Source organism: Saimiri boliviensis, chromosome 9, assembly GCF_048565385.1.
Source record: "Saimiri boliviensis isolate mSaiBol1 chromosome 9, mSaiBol1.pri, whole genome shotgun sequence".
Classification (NCBI taxonomy): domain Eukaryota; kingdom Metazoa; phylum Chordata; class Mammalia; order Primates; family Cebidae; genus Saimiri; species Saimiri boliviensis.
Window position 1 is genome coordinate 39,348,503 of NC_133457.1, and position 19,119 is coordinate 39,367,621.

Consider the following 19,119-nt stretch of genomic DNA (forward strand, 5'->3'; position numbering starts at 1 on the left):
GAACAGATACTTTACAAAAGAAGACATACGGGAGGCCAACAAACATATGAAAAAAATGCTCATCATCACTGGTCATCAGAGAAATGCAAATCAAAACCACATTGAGATACCATCTCACACCAGTTAGAATGGCGATCATTAAAAAATCGGGAAACAACAGATGCTGGAGAGGATGTGGAGGAATAGGAACACTTTTACACTGTTGGTGGGAATGTAAATTAATTCAACCATTGTGGAAGAGAGTGTGGCGATTCCTCAAGGACCTAAAAATAGAAATCCCATTTGACCCAGCAATCCCATTACTGGGTATATACCCAAAGGATTATAAATCATTCTACTACAAGGACACATGCACACGAATGTTCATTGCAGCACTGTTTACAATAGCAAAGACCTGGAACCAACCCAAATGCCCAACGATGATAGACTGGATAGGGAAAATGTGGTACATATACACCATGGAATATTATGCAGCCATCAAAAACGAGGAGTTCACGTCCTTTGTAGGGACATGGATGAACCTGGAAACCATTATTCTCAGCTAACTGACACAAGAGCAGAAAATCAAACACCGTATATTCTCGCTCATAGGCGGGTGTTGAACAATGAGAACACATGGACACAGGGAGGGGAGCACTACACACTGGGGTCCGTTGGGGGGAAATGGGGGAGGGGCGGGGGTGGGGAGGTGGGAAGAGATAGCATGGGGAGAAATGCCAGATACAGGTGAGGGGACGGAAGGAAGCAAACCACACTGCCATGTGTGTACCTATGCAACAATCTTGCATGTTCATCACATGTACCCCAAAACCTAAAATGCAATTAAAAAAAAAAAAAATCAAAGTTTTAAAAAAAAAAAAAAGAAAAAGAAAAAAAAAGAAATTGGCAGTGACATTAACAAAAGTGATATGGAAGACCAAAATTTTCCAAATGACCAATTCATGATGCTAAAAAACTATGCTTGGGTAAAAGACCCATTTAAAGTGCAGGATCAATCAATGAGATTTTAATGTAGCAGAGTACAAAATGTTCACGAATATGATTACAGATTCTATACTGAAATAACTTTAAAATAACCATCACTTGTTGAGTTTTAGTGAAATACCGAAGAAAAATATCCATAATCATCTGAAAAGGCTATTAAAGTATTCCTCCTACCTTTTCGAACTACACATCTCTGTGAAGCTAGATTTTCTTCATATATTTCTTTTTTTTTTTTTTTTTTTGAGACAGAGTTTTGCTCTTGTTGCCCAGGCTGGAATCCTATGGCTCGATCTCAGCTTACTGCAGACTCTGCCTCCCAGGTTCAAGTGATTCTCCTGCCTCAGCCTCCTAAACAGCTGAGATTACAGGCACGTGCCAAGATGCCCAGCTAATTTTTTGTATTTTTAGTAGAGATGGAGTTTCTCCATGTTGGTCAGGCTGGTCTCAAACTCCCAACCTCAGGTGATCTGCCCACCTCAGCCTCCTAAAGTGCTGAGATTACAGACATGAGCCACCACACCTGGCCTTCTTCATAAATTTAAACTAAAACACCACATCAAAATAGATTACAAAGGCAAGTATTAATAGAGATGATAATTGCCTTCTATGAAGTTGGACATCAGAAGAATTTTCTAAAAAGTAAAGCAATGGCTGTGCACAGTGGCTCACGCCCATAATTCCAGCACTTTGGGAAGCCGAAGTGGGCAGACTGTCTGAGCTCAGGAGTTCGAGACCAGCCTAGACAATACGGTGAAACACCATCTCTAGTAAAATACAAAAAAAAAAAATAGCGGGGTGTGGTGGCATGCGCCTGTAGTCCCAGCTACTCAGCAGGCTGAGGCAGAGCAACTGCTTGAACCCCGGAGGCAGAGCTTGCAGTGAGCTGAGATGGCACCACTGTGCTCCAGCCCGGGCGACAGAGTGAGACTGTGTCTCAAAAAAAAAAGTAAATCAATGCCAGCCTTCTATTTTGAAAATATAATTTTTTTCATAAAGTTATTTTAGAATATGAGTTTACTAGCATCACTTAGAAAAAAAAAAATAAGTGGTTTATAAACATCTCCATTTTCTTTTTTTTTTTTTTTTCTTTTTTGAGACAGGGAGTCTAAGCTGGAGTGCGGTGGTACAATCATGGCTCACTGCAGCCTCAACCTCCCATGTCATTCTCCACCCCAGCATTTCAAGTAACTGGGACCACAGGCACGTGCCACCATGCCCACCTGGCTTATTTCTCTTTTGGTTTGTTTTGTTTTTGTTTTTCGTGGAAATGAGGTCTCAGGCCAGTCTCAAACTCCTGAGCCCAAGTGATCTTCCCACCTCAGCCTCCCAAACTGCTGAGATTACCAAAGTGCGAGCTACTGGCCAGGCGCAGTGGCTCACACCTGTAATCCCAGCACCGTGGGAGGCCGAGGCAGGCGGATCACAAGGTCAGGAGTTCATGACCAGACTGGCCAACATGGTGAAAACCCGTCTCTACTAAAAAATACAAAAATTAGCTGGGCATGGTGGCTCATGCCTGTAATCCCAGCTACTTGGGAGGCTGAGGTAGGAGAACTGCTTGAACCGGGACCTGGGAGGCAGAGGTAGCAGTGAGCTGAGATCGCACCACTGCACTCCAGCGTGGGCTACAGAGCGAAACTCCATCTCAAAAAAAGAAAAAAAAAAAAGTGTGAACTACCACATCTGGCCACAGTTTTAATTTCTAATACAGTAAATGTTGAAAGATACGGCCACATAAACAAAAAACTGTTTGCGGTCCTCAGTAAGTTTTCACAGGGCAAAAGGATTCTGAAACCAAAAAATTGGAGAACTACTGACACAGGTATTGTAATAAACACTAAATATGAATTTAACGACAATCATTAAATATTACTTTAGAAAGCTAAAAGAGAAGCAGAGCTCATCAAAACGGTTAATGAAAAACAAATGTGGGCCAAGGGTGGTGGGTTATGCCTCTAATTCCAGCACTTTGGGAGGCTGAGGCAGGAGGATCACTTGAGGTCAGGAGTTCAAGACCAGCCTGGCCAACATGGTGAAACTCCCTCTCTACTAAAAAAAAAAAAAAAAAAAAAATCAGAAAGTAATTGGTCAGGCATGGTGGCACACACCTGTAGTCCCAGCTACTCAGGAGGCTGAGGCAGGAGAATCAGTTGAATCTGGGAGGCGGAGGTTGCAGTGAGTCAAGACTGCACCACTGCACTCAAGCCCAAGAGACAGAGTAAAACTCTATCTCAGAAAAACAGAAATGTACTTTAAGTTACTAGCCAGAAATAAATGCTTTGATGATCTCTATTTGCTTACCTAACACAAACATCATTTCCTTCTAACCGGAAATATCTATCTTCCTTACTGAACCGTGACCTCCAGAAATGCTCTTATCTCCGTAACCCAAGGCCTGATGACAAGTATCATATAGCAAATATTAACTAATAATTATTTGACTCAGTGAATGAATAAATGAATGAGCTAGCCCAATTCACAAAATTAAGTCATACTCACCAAATGGCTGTTTCTTCTATTTTTATTTTTATTTTTTATTTATTTTTTTATTTTTTTTTGGAGACGGAGTTTCACTCTTGTTACCCAGGCTCGAGTGCAATGGCACGATCTCGGCCGACCGCAACCTCCGCCTCATGAGGCAATTCTCCTGCCTCAGCCTCCTGAGTAGCTGGGATTATAGGCACGCGCCACCATGCCCAGCTAATTTTTTTGTATTTTTAGTAGAGACGGGGTTTCACCATGTTGACCAGGATGGTCTCGATCTCTTGAGCTCATGATCCACCCGCCTCAGCCTCCCAAAGTGCTGGGATTACAGGCTTGAGCCACCGCGCCCGGCCTTCTTCTATTTTTAAAAACCTATATACAGCAGCACTGGAAAGTCATGTTCTTTTTTTTTTTTTTGAGATGGAGAGTCTCACTCTGTCGCCCAGGCTGGAGTGCAATGGTGTGATCTTGGCTCACTGCAACCTCCATCTCCCAGGTTCAACTGATTCTCCTGCCTCAGCCTCCCAAGTAGCTGGCACTACAAGCACGTACCACCATGCCTGGCTAATTTTTTGTATTTTTAGCAGAGATGGGGTTTCACCATGTCGGCCAGGATGGTCTCAATCTCTTGACCTTGTGATCCATCAGCCTCTACCTCCCAAAGTGTTAGGATTACAGGTGTGAGCCACCGTGCCCAGGCTACAATTTTTTTTTCTTTTGAACTTTTTTTTTTAAACACAGGGTTTCACCATGTTGGTCAGGCTGGTCTTGAACTCCTGACCGCATGTGATCCGCCCGCCTTGGCCTCCAAAGTGCTTGGATTACAGGTGTGAGCCACCGCACTTGGCCTACAATTTTTTTTTTTTTTTTTTGAGAGGGAGTTTCGCTCTTGTTACCCAGGCTGGAGTGCAATGGCGTGATCTCGGCTCACCACAACCTCTGCTTCCTGAGTTCAGGCAATTCTCCTGCCTCAGCCTCCTGAGTAGCTGGGATTACAGGCACGTGCCACCATGCCCAGCTAATTTTTTGTACTTTTAGTAGAGATGGGGTTTCACCATGTTGACCAGGATGGTCTCGATCTCTCAACCTCGTGATCCACCCGCCTCGGCCTCCCAAAGTGCTGGGATTACAGGTTTGAGCCACCACACCCGGCCCAATTTTTTTTTTTTTTTAACTGGAGACGGAGTCTCGCTCTGTAGCCCAGGCTGGAGTGCAGTGACACCATCTTGGCTCTCTGCAACCTCAGCCTCCCAGGTTCAAGCAATTTTCTTGCCTCAGCCTCCCAAGTAGCAGAATTATAGGCACCTGCTACCATGCCTGGCTAATGTTTGTATTTTTAGTAGAGATGGGGTTTCACCATGTTGGCCAGGCTGGTCTTGAACTCCTGACCTCAGGTGATCCGACTGCCAAGGCCTCCCAAAGTGCTGGGATTACAGGCCTGAGCCACCATGCCCAGTGGAAAGTCATGTTTTCTTAAATCAGTGATTCTATGATTCATATACCACCATTCATGATGTAAATACAGAGGAAACCACATATATACAAAGGACTATATACCCATGCTGGCCATTTATTTTCTTTTTTTATTTTCATGTTCTTCTGCCTTTTATCCCAGCCACTGACCATTTCTTTTCTTACCTGTCATAACTTACAGCAGGCACTCTTGAATTTCAATAATATCAAGACTTTTTCCCTCCTCTTTTCTTCCCTCTTAATAACTTTTGGTCCCTCTGGATTATACCTCCCCTTTTTTGTGCCATCAACCATTTTTAGTATACCATGAGCAACAAAAGACCTCTGACAGCTCCCAGAACTTACAAACAAACTAGAGGAACACAATCTTACCAATAGTATGATTTCCATAAAGGAGCTGCTCCAAAATTGCAGTTTTCCCCACAGATAACAATCCACAAACCACAACCTTGCAGCCCTTTCCCATCTTCTCTCAGGATATCACTGTGGAGAGAATAGAAATTGCATACTGTTGAAATCAACCTGTTCCTTTTCTTTCAATATTTCATTTTAATATGTGACGCATGCACAGGGGAAACTTTCAAATATAGAAAAGGAGATATAGAATAACATACAGCCATCCAAATCCCATTCCCCAGTCTCCCATTTGCTCCCTTACAGCAATAAGCATTATTAGTTTCTTATGTATCTCACAGAGACAATGAAGATAAATATAAGTATACAGGGCGAGTAAACTTACACTTGTAATCCCAGCACTCTGGGAGGCCAGGCAGGTGGATCATCTGAGGTCAAGAGTTCGGGACCAGCCTGGCCAACACGGTGAAACCCCATCTCTACTAAAAATATAAAAATTAGCTGGGCGTGGTGGCATGAACCTGTAATCCCAGCTCCTCAATAGGCTGAGGCAGAGAACTGCTTGAACCCAGGAGTTGGAGGTTGCAGTGAGCTGAGATTGCACTTCAATCCAGCCTGGATTAAAGAGCAAAATGCTGTCCGCCCCCCCACCCCCGCCCGCTCAAAAAAAAAAAAAAAAGATTACATGGATATGAATACATCTTTGTTCAAAAAGGATAAATACATTTTATATTAAGAATATTTCAATACTGATTGAGCCTAGGAATCCAACAGACTCCTAAATCCTTGAAAGAGACTGCCTACTCATCAATGTTTACCTGGAAAAATAAACATTTAAGTAAAAATTTAAGGAGGGTTGAAGATAAAATTTTTAGAGAATGGGCATGATGTTTTAAATAAACATTAATTAGTTTATGTCAGTCTTTTCTCAGGAGAGGAAGAAACTGGATTTTGGTCACATGGGCTTTTTTTTTTTTTTTTGAGACAGAGTCTAGCTCTGTCACTCAGGCTGAAGTACAGTTGCAAGATCTCAGCTCACCGCTGCCTCCACTTCCCAAATGCAAGCAATTCTCCTGCCTCAGTCTTCCAGGTAGCTGGGATTACAGGCACCCACCACTATGTCCAGCTAAATTTTTATATTTTTAGTGGAGACTGTCTTTCACTGTGTTGGCCAGGATGGTCTCACCCCTGACCTCAAGTGATCCACCTGCCTTGGCCTCCCAAAGTGCTTCGATCACAGGCATGACCTACTGCACCTGGCTGTCACATGGGCTTTCTTAGTCACACTTCTTTTTGAGGAAGAACAGATAACACTAGAAAAATTGCCCATGCACTTGAAACTGGAAAGAAAAGGAAAATTAATCTCTCCTAGCCTCTCAACTTATAACTAAGAAAGAACAAGGTTAGGCGACATTTCCCTCAATTTTCCTCAAGGCTGCTTTAGAACGCAAGGTACCAGAAGTCAAGGCAGAAAGTAAAAAGGGATCATTAAATACAACAGAATACTTTGACAAATAATTCAAATTTCTACATTGCTGTTTGCCATCTCCCACTACCTCCTTATTTCCTCCAATTCTCTGCTTACTTAGAAATGAACATGTTATAAACCAGGCTAAAAGGGACACCACAACTCCTTGCAGTCAAAAACAACTCTAACGCCAGGCATGGTGGCTCACGCACGTAATCTCAGCACTTTAGGAGGCCAAGGTGGGTGGATCACCTGTGGTCAGAAGTTTGAGACCAGCCTGGCCAACATGATGAAACCCCATCTCTACCAAAAATACAAAAAATAGCCAGGTGTAGTGGCAGGCGCCTCTAATCTCAGCTACTCAGGAGGCTGAGGCAAGAGAATCGCTTGAACTGAGAGGTGGAGGTTGCCGTGAGCTGAGATCATGCCACTGCACTCCAACTTGGGGAACGAGAATGAAACTTCGACTCAAAATAAAAAATAAAATATAGTTAAAAAAAGAACTCTAACAAGAAAGTTCATGGCCCGGCACGGTGGCTCACGGCTGTAATCCCAGCACTTTGGGAGGCTGAGGTGGGCAGATAATTTGAGGTCAGGAGTTTAAGACCAGCCCAGCCAACATGGTGAAACCCTGTTTCTACTAAAAGTACAAGACATTAGCTAGTGTGGTGGTGGGCACCTGTAATAAACCTAACTACTCAGGAGGCTGAGGCAGGAGAATCGCTTGAACCTGGGAGGTGGAGGTTGCAGTGAGCTGAGATGGTACCACTGCACTCCAGCCTGGGCAACAGAGTAAAACTCCATCTCAAGAAAAAAAAAAGTTTTAAATAAGCATTCTGACAAAAGGAATGCTGGGTATCTTTCTGCACTCATGTGCCCACTGAGCTGTGAGAACAAAAACCCAACACAGAACGCATATTTTTTTTTTAGAGACGAGGTCTGGCTATGCTGCCCAGGCTGGAGGCTATTCACAGGTATAATTACAAAACACTACTGCCTACAACTCTTGGGTTCAAGAGATCCTCCTCTGCTCACATCAGCTATAGAAAAAAAAAAAAAAAAAAAAAATATATATATATATATATATATATTGTTGTTGGTGTTGTTTACGCTGGAGTGCAGTGGCGCAGTCTTGGCTTACTACAACCTCCAACTCCTGAGTTCCAGCGATTCTCCTGCCTCAGCCTCCCAAGTAGCTGGGATTACAGGTGCATACCACCATACCTGGCTAATATTTGTATTTTTAGTAGAGATGGGGTTTCACCACATTGGCCAGGCTGGTCTCAAACTCCTAACCTCAAGTGATCCTCCTGCCTCAGCCTCCCAAAGTGCAGAATACATCTTAATGGTGATAGTCTAATAGTTACATTTGCATGCATGTGTGTTGCACAGTAATACTGGTTTTTTGTTTTTGTTTTGTTTTTTACCAACACTGGAAACATTACGCCACAAAAAAATTTTCTGAAGTCTTCTCTACTGTATTTTCTGTCTGTAATTTTTTAATGACCCAAATCACTCACCACACTAATCTCATATAAAAAATTCCACGCTGCTAGACCGGGCGTGGTGGCTCAAGCCTGTAATCCCAGCACTTTGGGAGGCTGAGGCGGGTGGATTACGAGGTCAAGAGATCGAGACCATCCTGGTCAACATGGTGAAACCCCGTCTCTACTAAAAATACAAAAAAATTAGCTGGGCATGGTGGCGTGTGCCTGTAATCCCAGCTACTCAGGAGGCTGAGGCAGGAGAATTGCCTGAACCCAGGAGGTGGAGGTTGCGGTGAGCCGAGATCGCGCCATTGCACTCCAGCCTAGGCAACAAGATCGAAACTCCGTCTCAAAAAAAAAAAAAAAAAAAAATTCACGCTGCCATTTTTGTAGCACAGTAATAATACAGTATTTATTTTCAAAGTAGTACACCACACTTTACCAACAGACAACTAGCCATCACTTACGAGATACAACCATTTTTTCCTGGGTGGCATATTTCAGATTCTAAATCTTCCAAGAATATTTTTACCACTGGCTTCCATGAGAATCACTTCCCTTAGGGGATTTTCTTTTCTTTATATATTTTCAACCTAACTGCAATAGAAAAATTCTCAGCCTTTATTTATAAGTGCAGAGCATTATGTGACATTGCTCATCTATGGTATATTTCCTATGTCTGCAACAACAGCCTATTTTAAAAGGTTTTCTACAGATACCTGTGAATTTATGATTAATTTAATGTCACTTCACTTATCAAAGGACTCTGCCTACTGTGATTTCTTTGTAAGTTATGATACTACTGAATCCTTCCTTAAAACGATTTTTTAAAAATGATAGTTAAAATTTAAAGGAAACTGCCATGTGGGCACATGAGAAGAGTCTGAAAAAGAAATAAATCTCCTACAGTGTGGGGAAAATGACAGCACAGCACGATTCTGTCAGAAAAGGCTGCTGTGGAATCTAAATCCTAATTTTTCTATTGTTATTTCTATTTCTCTGAAAATATCTTACTCTCAGTGGAATTTCTAAATATCAATTTTTACTACTCTTCCTTTCCTGCTCAATTGAAAAAATGCACCTTAATCCACACATTGTGCCAATCTTCAAAACACTCAAAAGAGGCTGAGTGCATGGCTCACGTCTGTAATCTCTACACTTTGGCAGGCCTAGGTGGGTGGACTGCTGGAGCCAGGAGCTCGAGACTTGCCCGGGCACCGTAACAGGACTCTGTCTCTTTGAATTTATATACATATAAAAACTCAAAAGGTCAGCAACATACTATAGCTGAGTGAAACATGCAGCTACAAGGAAAAAAGCACCCAATGATCAACAGCAACAGACCCTCTGTAAAAAAGAGGCAAATTTGAGTGCTGGGGCCTATAGCAAACTGGAAAAATCTAACACCAACAGAAATCTGAGAAATTCAGAAATTAAGTTTTCCAAAGTACATTTGGAAGTAATTTTACTATATCTGATTTAAAAGTAGTACACCACAATTGTACTTTGTTCACTGGTTGATAAATAGGATTAACAGACAAGGTTTGCTAAAAATCATATATTGTTTTCTATTGTCTGTACATGTTAATAAATTGGGGAGTTCATTCTCATATTACAAAAGAAGTCTTAATCATGAGCAAATAGTAAAAGTGAATAAAGGTAGCTCAAAACACTAGCTAAGGATTTTAATAATTTTTTGGAAAGAAAGGGAAGAGAGAGAACAGATTTCATTAAATATTTTACACTATCAAAAAGAAAACAAAGATGAAAAAATAAGTGTGATTAATCAAAGCATGGCTGAAATATTCTGGGTTCCTGGTTGCTTTCCAAATAGAAAACAACACTACACAAAGCAGATTAGTGACTTGCTACCATCAATTACAAAGTAAGAATTCTTTAAAAAATAATAGGCCGGGCGCGGTGGCTCAAGCCTGTAATCCCAGCACTTTGGGAGGCCGAGGCGGGTGGATCATGAGGTCAAGAGATCGAGACCATCCTGGTCAACATGGTGAAACCCCATCTCTACTAAAAATACAAAAAATTAGCTGGGCATGGTGGCGCATGCCTGTAATCCCAGCTACTCAGGAGGATGAGGCAGGAGAATTGCTTGAACCCAGGAGGCGGAGGTTGTGGTGAGCGGAGATCACGCCATTGCACTCCAGCCTGGGTAACAAGAGCGAAACTCCATCTCAAAAAAATAAAAATAAAAATAAATAAAAATAATAAACATTTTGAATGACACATACACAAAGATACTTTATTTTCTGTATATGATAACTATGGCAGGAACTCACATTACAAATAAGTGGTTCTCAGGTTTATTTTCACATTTTCAAATAAAAACTACTAAAAGTGTGGCTCTTGAAGCACTTACAATTATTTCCTAATTCCCAAACACAATAGATGTACACCACTTTCTGGGAAATATAAAAAGATGGTTTTCTGCAGCACCTGAATGGGTACTGAATCACATGAACCCATCCTGTAGTAACCAAGCCCCTTAATTTGAAAGGCTCGGTACAAGTACATGGATGACCTTCAGGCTTCTTTCTATCATAGTGTGATACTATGATATTAGAAATTGCAGGCCAGGCACGGTGGCTCACGCCTGTAATCCCAGCACTTTGGGAGGTTGAGGCGGGTGGATCACGAGGTCCAGAGATGGAGACCATCCTGGTCAACATGGTGAAACCCGTCTCTACTAAATATACAAAAAAAATTAGCTGGGCATGGTGGCGCATGCCTGTAATCCCAGCTACTCAGGAGACTGAGGCAGGAGAATTGCCTGAACCCAGGAGGCAGAGGTTGCGGTGAGCCGAGATCACGCCATTGCACTCCAGCCTGGGTAACAAGAGCGAAACTCCGTCTCAAAAAAAAAAAAAAAAAAAAGACATTGCTTATCCACAGAACACAACAACACTGAGGTGAACACAAAAAGCAGTAGTTACAGCTACTTGCCACATCCCTCCCCTAAGAAACTGGGCAAAAAATTCCATCTGTGACCTATTAAACCTCATCTGATGTAAATTACTAAGAGAATGTGCTTAATAGGAAAGAGCCAGAGCAGTCTTATATACATATTGCTTTACTTTCCAGGCCAATCAACAACGTTGCTGACAAAAAATACAATTTCCTCTCTCCAACTTGAGGCAAAAAAAAAAAAAAAAAAAAAACAGAATATGTGGCCTCAACCATTCCTGTGAAATGCTTTGTCAACACTCTCTTTGAAGAGCCATCAGAAACAGCTCCCCAAAACTGTTAGTGCTTCTGTTCCTCTATGTAAGTGCATCATTCTATTTTTGTAAGTAAAACACAACTTTCTGATGCAACCAGAAAAACATTAATACCAAAACACTGTTAACATCATAGGAGAGATTTTACAAATCTCTAAAAACACTGTCATGCCGGGCGCGGTGGCTCAAGCCTGTAATCCCAGCACTTTGGGAGGCCGAGGCGGGTGGATCACGAGGTCAGGAGATCGAGACCATACTGGTCAACATGGTGAAACCGCGTCTCTACTAAAAATACAAAAAATTAGCTGGGCATGGTGGCACATGCCTGTAATCCCAGCTACTGAGGAGGCTGAGGCAGGAGAATCGCTTGAACCCAGGAGGCGGAGGTTGCGGTGAGCCGAGATCACGTCATTGCACTCCAGCCTGGGTAACGAGTGAAACTCCGTCTCAAAAAAATAAATAAATAAATAAATAAAATAAAATAAAAACACTGTCATGTGGGAAGCCACCTACACTGTGTACTTATGTCAACATTATATATGGAGTGGAATACTTTTACTTATCCATATATGCAACAGGTTTTTGCACACAATATTGCACAAAATAACATGTAATACGCAGATTCTAGCTTACCAGTCTTTCATTTACCAAACATTTACTGAGGGCCTACCATCATGCCAGGCATCAGGGGCAAACTAGGGAGCAAAAACAGAAATCATCCCTTGTCCTCTGGAATCTCAAAATCCATTGGAAACAGAAATCCAAATCTTGTAAAACTGCTAACTGAGCAACTACAAATTGAGAAACAAAACTGCAAACCTGATTGATAAATCAGCAATGATTATTCACACTGCTAGAATCGTTTTTCCAAATGATCCACCCAACGTTTATTTTTCATTATATTTTATTTTTGCAGGACTACCCTCATAGGCAGTGTGCCTAGAGTAGCTCATTCAACTTTTTAGTCTGTCATCCTCACCTCTGAAATACATACAGGGCTGCACAGCTTACCATTTTTATCACTACTGAAGTGGGCCCAGCGAGGCACCAAGTTCTCTCACCTGATCTCTCAAAGACATTGTAATCTCCCAAACCTGTGAATACGTTACTTTACATACTCAAGCAAGAATTTCACAGTTGTGATTAAGAACTTCCAAATGAAGATATTATTCTGAATTACCCAGGTGCGCCCAATGTAATCACACGTGTCTTTACAAGAGAGACACAGGAGTGCTGGAGAGAGCAGAGGGTGTGATTTGAAGATATTCTTCTGCTGGCTGTGAAGATGAAGAAAGCAGTCAGGAGCCAAGGAATTCAGGCAGGCTTCATAAGGCGGGAAAGCCAAGGAAATAAATGTATTCTCCCCTAGTACTTCCAAAGGGAACAGAGCCCTCCTGATACCTTGATTTTAGCCTAGTAAGATTTACAGACCTCGTCTGATCTACAGACTTATAGACGGTAAATTTGCGTTATGAACCAACAAAGTTTCTGCAATTTGTTACAGCAGCAACGGAAGACTAACACAACCTCCTAAGCAGTCTCTCTGCTTCCCTTTTTTTCTCTTTCCTTTTAGCATCAAAAGGAGCAATCCCAGTTATCTTTTAAAAATGTAAGCCAGGCCGGGCGCGGTGGCTCACGCCTGTAATCCCAGCACTTTGGGAGGCCAAGGCGGGTGGATCACGAGGTCAAGAGATCGAGACCATCCTGGTCAACATGGTGAAACCCCGTCTCTACTAAATATACAAAAAAATTAGCTGGGCATGGTGGCGCGTGCCTGTAATCCCAGCTACTCAGGAGGCTGAGGCAGGAGAATTGCCTGAATCCAGGAGGCGGAGGTTGCGGTGAGCCGAGATCGCGCCATTGCATTCCAGCCTGGGTAACAAGAGCAAAACTCCGTCTCAAAAAAAAAAAAAAAAAAATGTAAGCCATATGAGGTCATCCCTCTGCTTAAAATCTTCCAATGAAATCCAAATTCCATGCAAGAAACTTGACCGCCCTAACGTCATTTCCCACTTTCCCCTACTGTGTTTTCCTGCAACACAGGTTCCCTGCTGTTCCTCTATTAATCTGAATGCTCCAGTCTTGGCACTTTTCCCTCTGTCTGAATCAGTCTCCCACTCTTACTCCCAAACTCTTATCCTTGAGGTCCTATCTTAAATGTTGCCTTCTCTAAAAGACTTCACCTAGACATTCCATCCCAAATGGCAACCCCCCACCCCTTAAACTCCCTCATCACTTCCCTCCCTTTAGCGTTTTGCCTTAGCATTTACCACCAAACCCAATACAAAGCTTACTTCTGCCTGTTGCCCGTTTCCAAGAAGGCCAAAATTTCTGCGTTTGCTGCTGCATCCCCAGCAGCTATGCCTGGCACGTATTAGACACTTAATAAATATTTGTTGAATCAATCAATGAACCAGATGGGGACTCTTAAAAAGGTAAAGCTGTGATTTAAAGATACAGAAAACCATGATGTAGGAAAAAAAGATAATCGAAACTGCTACGACTAAGAGATACGATTCTCTTAAACCTTTGCCACATTTGAACGCATAATCTGGAAGGAAATTAAGACCACATGACTATATCAAAAGTGAAAATATTCTGGAGAAGCAAAATAAGCCAGTAACCTATTTCTTAATTTAAAAAAAAAAAAAAAACGCAACGCAAAATGCCAGCGTTTTCTCAGCGTTTCTTCCCTAAAACATTCACACCTGCCAAGACCTCTTTAGGTCTTGGCAAATAAATATTTTGCTTTTCTGAAAAATTGTGGTTCTGATGTTAGCAAATTTGGAACGAAATCTGCATGCAGAAAAAGCGCCCAGCAGCCCGCAATCCACCCACTCGGTGACCCTTTTTAGGACAAAATCCCTGGGAGCTGGGGCCTGCGGGAGCTTCACGCAGACTGGAGCCGAAGGGACGCAGTGAGCGCCCGCACCCGCGCTGCCCCCGGCTCCGCGAAGGCCTCCCTGGGGGGTTGGGGAAGCGTTGAGGGGTCCCAGCGCAGCGCTGGGGCCCAGATTTCTCCGTGTGGGGACAGGAGAGAGACAGAGCAGCTTGGAGAAACCCGCAGAGACTCCGTAGGGGGAGAGCCCGCGGTGCGTGAAACAAACCCGTTCTCTCCTCCGACCTCGAAGACAGAGGCTCCACCGCGGCCCGCGGCCACCGGCTTTGGAGCCTGGAGCCCAGCTTGCCTCCTCTCGCTGCGGGATCGTAGCCTACGCTCGCTTACCGGCCGAAGGCTCGCAGCCAACTCTCTGACCCCTCAAGACGCCCAGGTCGCTCCGGCTCGAATCCTGCGGAGTAGGGGGCGGGACAATAGGGGCGGCTGCGCGCCACTCGGCAGAACTCCGCCCACCAGGCGCGATGCCGGAACTACATGTCCCATGAGGCTCTGGGAGGCCGCAGCTTTCCACCGGAAAGAGATTGGCTGAGGTGGGGGAGGAGCCCAAAAAGGATTGTGGGAGTACAGCTCTTTCCTTTCCGTTTGGCGGCAGCCATCAGGTAGGCAGCATTGGGGATCTGTTCTTCATCCGCTTTTCATCGTCTTCTTCTTGAGCCATCCAGGCTCGGGGACCCTGCGTCCTCGGAAATAGGTCTCTCTCCTGTCTGGCAAGAGTTGGTCAGGATGCGGGACAGCGAGGGGGTGGAGAGGCGTCCCCCGGAGCGGGTTGGGCGAAGATATGATGGCGGCGCGAATTTGAGCCGGGCCCGGAGCCTGGAGGAGGCGTGAGGCTGACGGATGGGGCGCCCGGAACAAGGCAGCCTAAGTGAGGCTGCTGGTTGGGTGGGGTAGATGTATTTTCCTCGAGAGTTAATTCTCCATGGCGGCAGCAGTACCTTGCTCTGTGGTGTCAGCGACATCTCCTTACAGGTCCCCCTTGGGGACGCCGCCTGCCGCAGCCACCCGCCCCCTCGGTGCTCAGCTCTGGTTCTGTTCATTTCCCCCCACCAAAACGTGCCGAGCGCCGCTCCGCGCCGCGGTTGCGGAGGTGACTGAACGCGGCTCCGTGGGCGCTGCGGTGGGGGTTGGGCCAGCTGTCCCCGGCGGTTGGTGGCGAGCCATTTTCATTCCCGGCGGTGTCCTTGTGCTTGCTGGCGAACTAAGATGGACGGGTAGGGTCGTCGTCTTACTGTACTTGAAGCAGATCATAGCTAATGCCCTGTCTGATTTCGCAGGTAAGCCAAGATGGGTGCATACAAGTACATCCAGGAGCTATGGAGAAAGAAGCAGTCTGATGTCATGCGCTTCCTTCTGAGGGTCCGCTGCTGGCAGTACCGCCAGCTCTCTGCTCTCCACAGGGCTCCCCGCCCCACCCGGCCTGATAAAGCGCGCCGACTGGGCTACAAGGCCAAGCAAGGTACGTGGTCGGCTGCGTGGATGCTTGGATGAAATTATATTCGAGGAAAGTTGGAAACCAGCTGTTAGGAAGACACTGTCGCCCCAGTGTCTTTATTCGCATAGGGCTTTGGCGGAATAGAGGTAGCAATACTGGTCAGTTACGGAATAACACCGTTGTCTAAAGTGGCAACTGTGTCAAAGGTTACAAATTTCAATGAGTTTAAAGCAGAATCAACAGTGTGCCTCCTGTGTGATTAATTGAAAAAGACTGGAATGTGTTTTATCTTTTTTCCCATTAGATAGCATTAGCTTACTCTTGAAGTATTTTTGGTGCAGTGTTAGTGACAAGCCATTGAGTCTTAAGCCTTATATGGCTTCCTATAAAGTCACTAATTTTGTGTGTGTTTGTGTGTAGGTTACGTTATATATAGGATTCGTGTTCGCCGTGGTGGCCGAAAACGCCCAGTTCCTAAGGGTGCAACTTACGGCAAGCCTGTCCATCATGGTGTTAACCAGCTGAAGTTTGCTCGAAGCCTTCAGTCTGTTGCAGAGGTAAATGGTTTTGAGTAGCAGTTATATTGAATTCTGCTTGGGGATGGTGGGAGAGACAGATCTAAGCAACTTTTCTGATTGACGTGAGCTGTCTCTTGAATAAAACAGAGTTTGTGACTTTTACTAATCTTGGTAAAGAGTAATTGCTTGAAAGACTTGTAAATCATTGTTACAAATGTGTGTGTATAAACTGGAAGTACTTGTGGAACCTAAGCTTTTGAGGCACAGTAAACTGTCTTAGACCACATTTCCCCAAATGTGTAGAAGCTGCATTTATGTTGCTAATTTTATGTAGTCAGTTGCAGGTTTTCTTCCGGGTTAGTAAATTAAGCTATGCTCTGTTGTAGGCATTGGCAAACTAGGGACTGTCTCCACTAGCTAAAAATTTTTTTGTTTTGTTCCTTAAAGAGTCAGGAATATCCAGAAGAGACCATATGTGGCTTGCACACCCTAAAATGCGTACTAAATATTGTTAAAGCTGAACATTTCTGAGCTCTCAGTTGTATTGGAAAAAGATAAGGTCCCCAAACCCTAAATTTTGTTAGCCAGATGTTAACATTCATGCCCTGGTCCGTAGTGGAGTGATAAGGGAATGAATGTGTTTCAGGCTTTGTTTATGTGTGACGTTTTAGCTGCTTTATCTCGTTATGCTTACTGGAGACAGTCTGGGGAGAGATGCTTAGTAAATACTTGAATAGTAAGAGACTAGTCTGGTGGTGTACTAGAGTTGAGAATTAAAGTTCTTTCTGACTTGCTGCTATAGGCAATGTGGGAGACTGATGGTGGGCCTTTTTTCCTATTCTAGGAGCGAGCTGGACGCCACTGTGGGGCTCTAAGAGTCCTGAATTCTTACTGGGTTGGCGAAGATTCCACATACAAATTTTTTGAGGTTATTCTCATTGATCCATTCCATAAAGCTATCAGAAGAAATCCTGACACCCAGTGGATCACCAAACCAGTCCACAAGCACAGGGAGATGCGTGGGCTGACATCTGCAGGCCGAAAGAGCCGTGGCCTTGGAAAGGGCCATAAGTTCCACCACACTATTGGTGGTTCTCGCCGGGCAGCTTGGAGAAGGCGCAATACTCTCCAGCTTCACCGTTACCGCTAATATAAGTAAAGTTTGTAAAATTCATACCTAATAAACAATTTAGGACAGTCATGTCTGCTTACAGGTGTTCTTTGTCTGTTAAAATTAGTCTGCTGATTGTTTTCATGAGTGCTTTGTCAAATTAAGAAAGTTAAAGTGCAATAATGTTTGAAGACAATACATGATATGGTGTATGTTGTTTCTAATAAGATAAACATTTTTGTCTTTGCTTTATCTTATTAGGGAGTTATATGTCGGTGTATAAAACATACTGTGGTATAATAGGTTTAAAATAAACTTTAAAAGAAGAGTACTGAAACTAGCCCTGTAGATTTGTCTGGTGCATGTGATGAAACCTGCAGCTTTATTGGGTGATGGCAATCCTCTGCTGCTTTAAAGTGGCTGGGATTGTTTTTTAGTTTGGCAGGTACGGGCTTTTTAAGTTGGGCTTTGCTTTAGAAATTGTAAGGTGAGAGGAGGGCATTTTAACTATGTCATGATTATATTTAGAAAATTAGGGGCACAAATCTGGGTTAGCCTGAAGAAAATTGCCTCAGTCTCCGTAGTACCATTTTAAGTTCACATAAAAGGTGAAAGCTGATTCAGTGCCAGTGGCTTCAGGGCATTCATTCGTTACTGGTAATGGTATTAACACTGATGTGTTTTGAAATTGAATGTTAGATAAAATTACTAGCCTCAAAGTTGGTAAGCTAGTAATCAGTGCTAGGGTGGGAAGCTGGCCAGCCAGTGACCATTAGATAAATACCTTTCAAGTGTGAGCTTAGATGTCAACCCTAAAATACTTAACCATGTAACACTAATTTGTGATCGTGAATCCCTTCAGTCACATGGGTGGGGAAAATAGTTGGCTAGAAGTTCCTCATTCTTCGTCCAGTCAGTCTTACAAATAACTTGGGTTACTCCCTCTGTCCACTCCCATAGGCTTAAGGAAAAGTCATACAAATGCATGGTTTCCAACCCTATGTGCTTCCTGCAGTTATTTCTCTCGTTCTTGGCCAAATGACCCTAAAAATCCTTAGCAGTACACAAAAGTTGGGCCATCACCTGTGTGCCCGTTTTGGCTGTAAGCAATACCACCACAAGGCGTTTTTGTTAGCATCATGTCTCTTCGGAGGCTAGGCTACTGTTTTCCAGGGTGAATTTGAGTGTCAAGATAAAAGGTAGGGAATTGCCCAATTCTAAATTCTGACTCCTGACTTAATTTAAATGCTCATTTTTCTGAACCTGGTTTTCTATCTTCTCTAGGGGTTTCAAAAGGCTCAGTTAATTGATTTCCAGGAGGTACTCGGCAAGTTCATCAAAGTTCTTGAGACCTAAATTTCTTCCCGGGAAAAGATCTTAAGTAATACATTTTGATTGTGTAGAGGTTCAACTAAAGGAATAAATGTCTATTAAACTAAAACCAATGGACCTTCTGTTATTTGTCATCTTCTAGCCGAGGTCATGTCACTGCACTCCAGTCTGGGTGACAGAGTGAGACTCCATCTCAAAAAAACAAAGTTAGTTCTCCAGTCATATTAGCTACATTTCAAATGCTCATTGGGCACATTGGCTACCATATTGTACAGCACAGAAAACATTTTGACCATCACAGAAATTTCTGTTGTATAGTGCCAATTTATCTATTTATTTAGAGA

The 19,119-nt window shown here is 43.4% G+C and overlaps 2 protein-coding genes across 11 annotated transcripts in view; one reads left to right on the forward strand and one right to left on the reverse strand.

The window, feature by feature from the left end:
- The window catches only part of NKIRAS1 (NFKB inhibitor interacting Ras like 1), a 103,338-nt gene extending 88,504 nt beyond the window's left edge, over positions 1 to 14,834 (reverse strand). For 8 of the 10 annotated variants that reach the window (XM_074405725.1, XM_074405728.1, XM_074405723.1 and 5 more), the window contains exon 1: positions 5,314 to 5,418. In XM_074405725.1, coding sequence (XP_074261826.1) covers positions 5,314 to 5,331 — 18 coding nt within the window. In that variant the 5' untranslated portion in view covers positions 5,332 to 5,418. The other 2 variants (XM_039480342.2, XM_039480341.2) reach the window with 2 other exon arrangements.
- A 62-nt stretch (positions 14,835 to 14,896) lies between these two features.
- Positions 14,897 to 17,774, forward strand: RPL15 (ribosomal protein L15). The gene is made up of 4 exons (XM_003936036.4): positions 14,897 to 14,981; positions 15,657 to 15,838; positions 16,235 to 16,371; positions 17,177 to 17,774. The coding sequence occupies exons 2-4, from the start codon at positions 15,667 to 15,669 to the stop codon at positions 17,480 to 17,482; spliced, it is 615 nt and encodes a 204-aa protein (XP_003936085.2). The 5' UTR covers positions 14,897 to 14,981; positions 15,657 to 15,666; the 3' UTR covers positions 17,483 to 17,774.
- Positions 17,775 to 19,119: the final 1,345 nt, after the last annotated feature.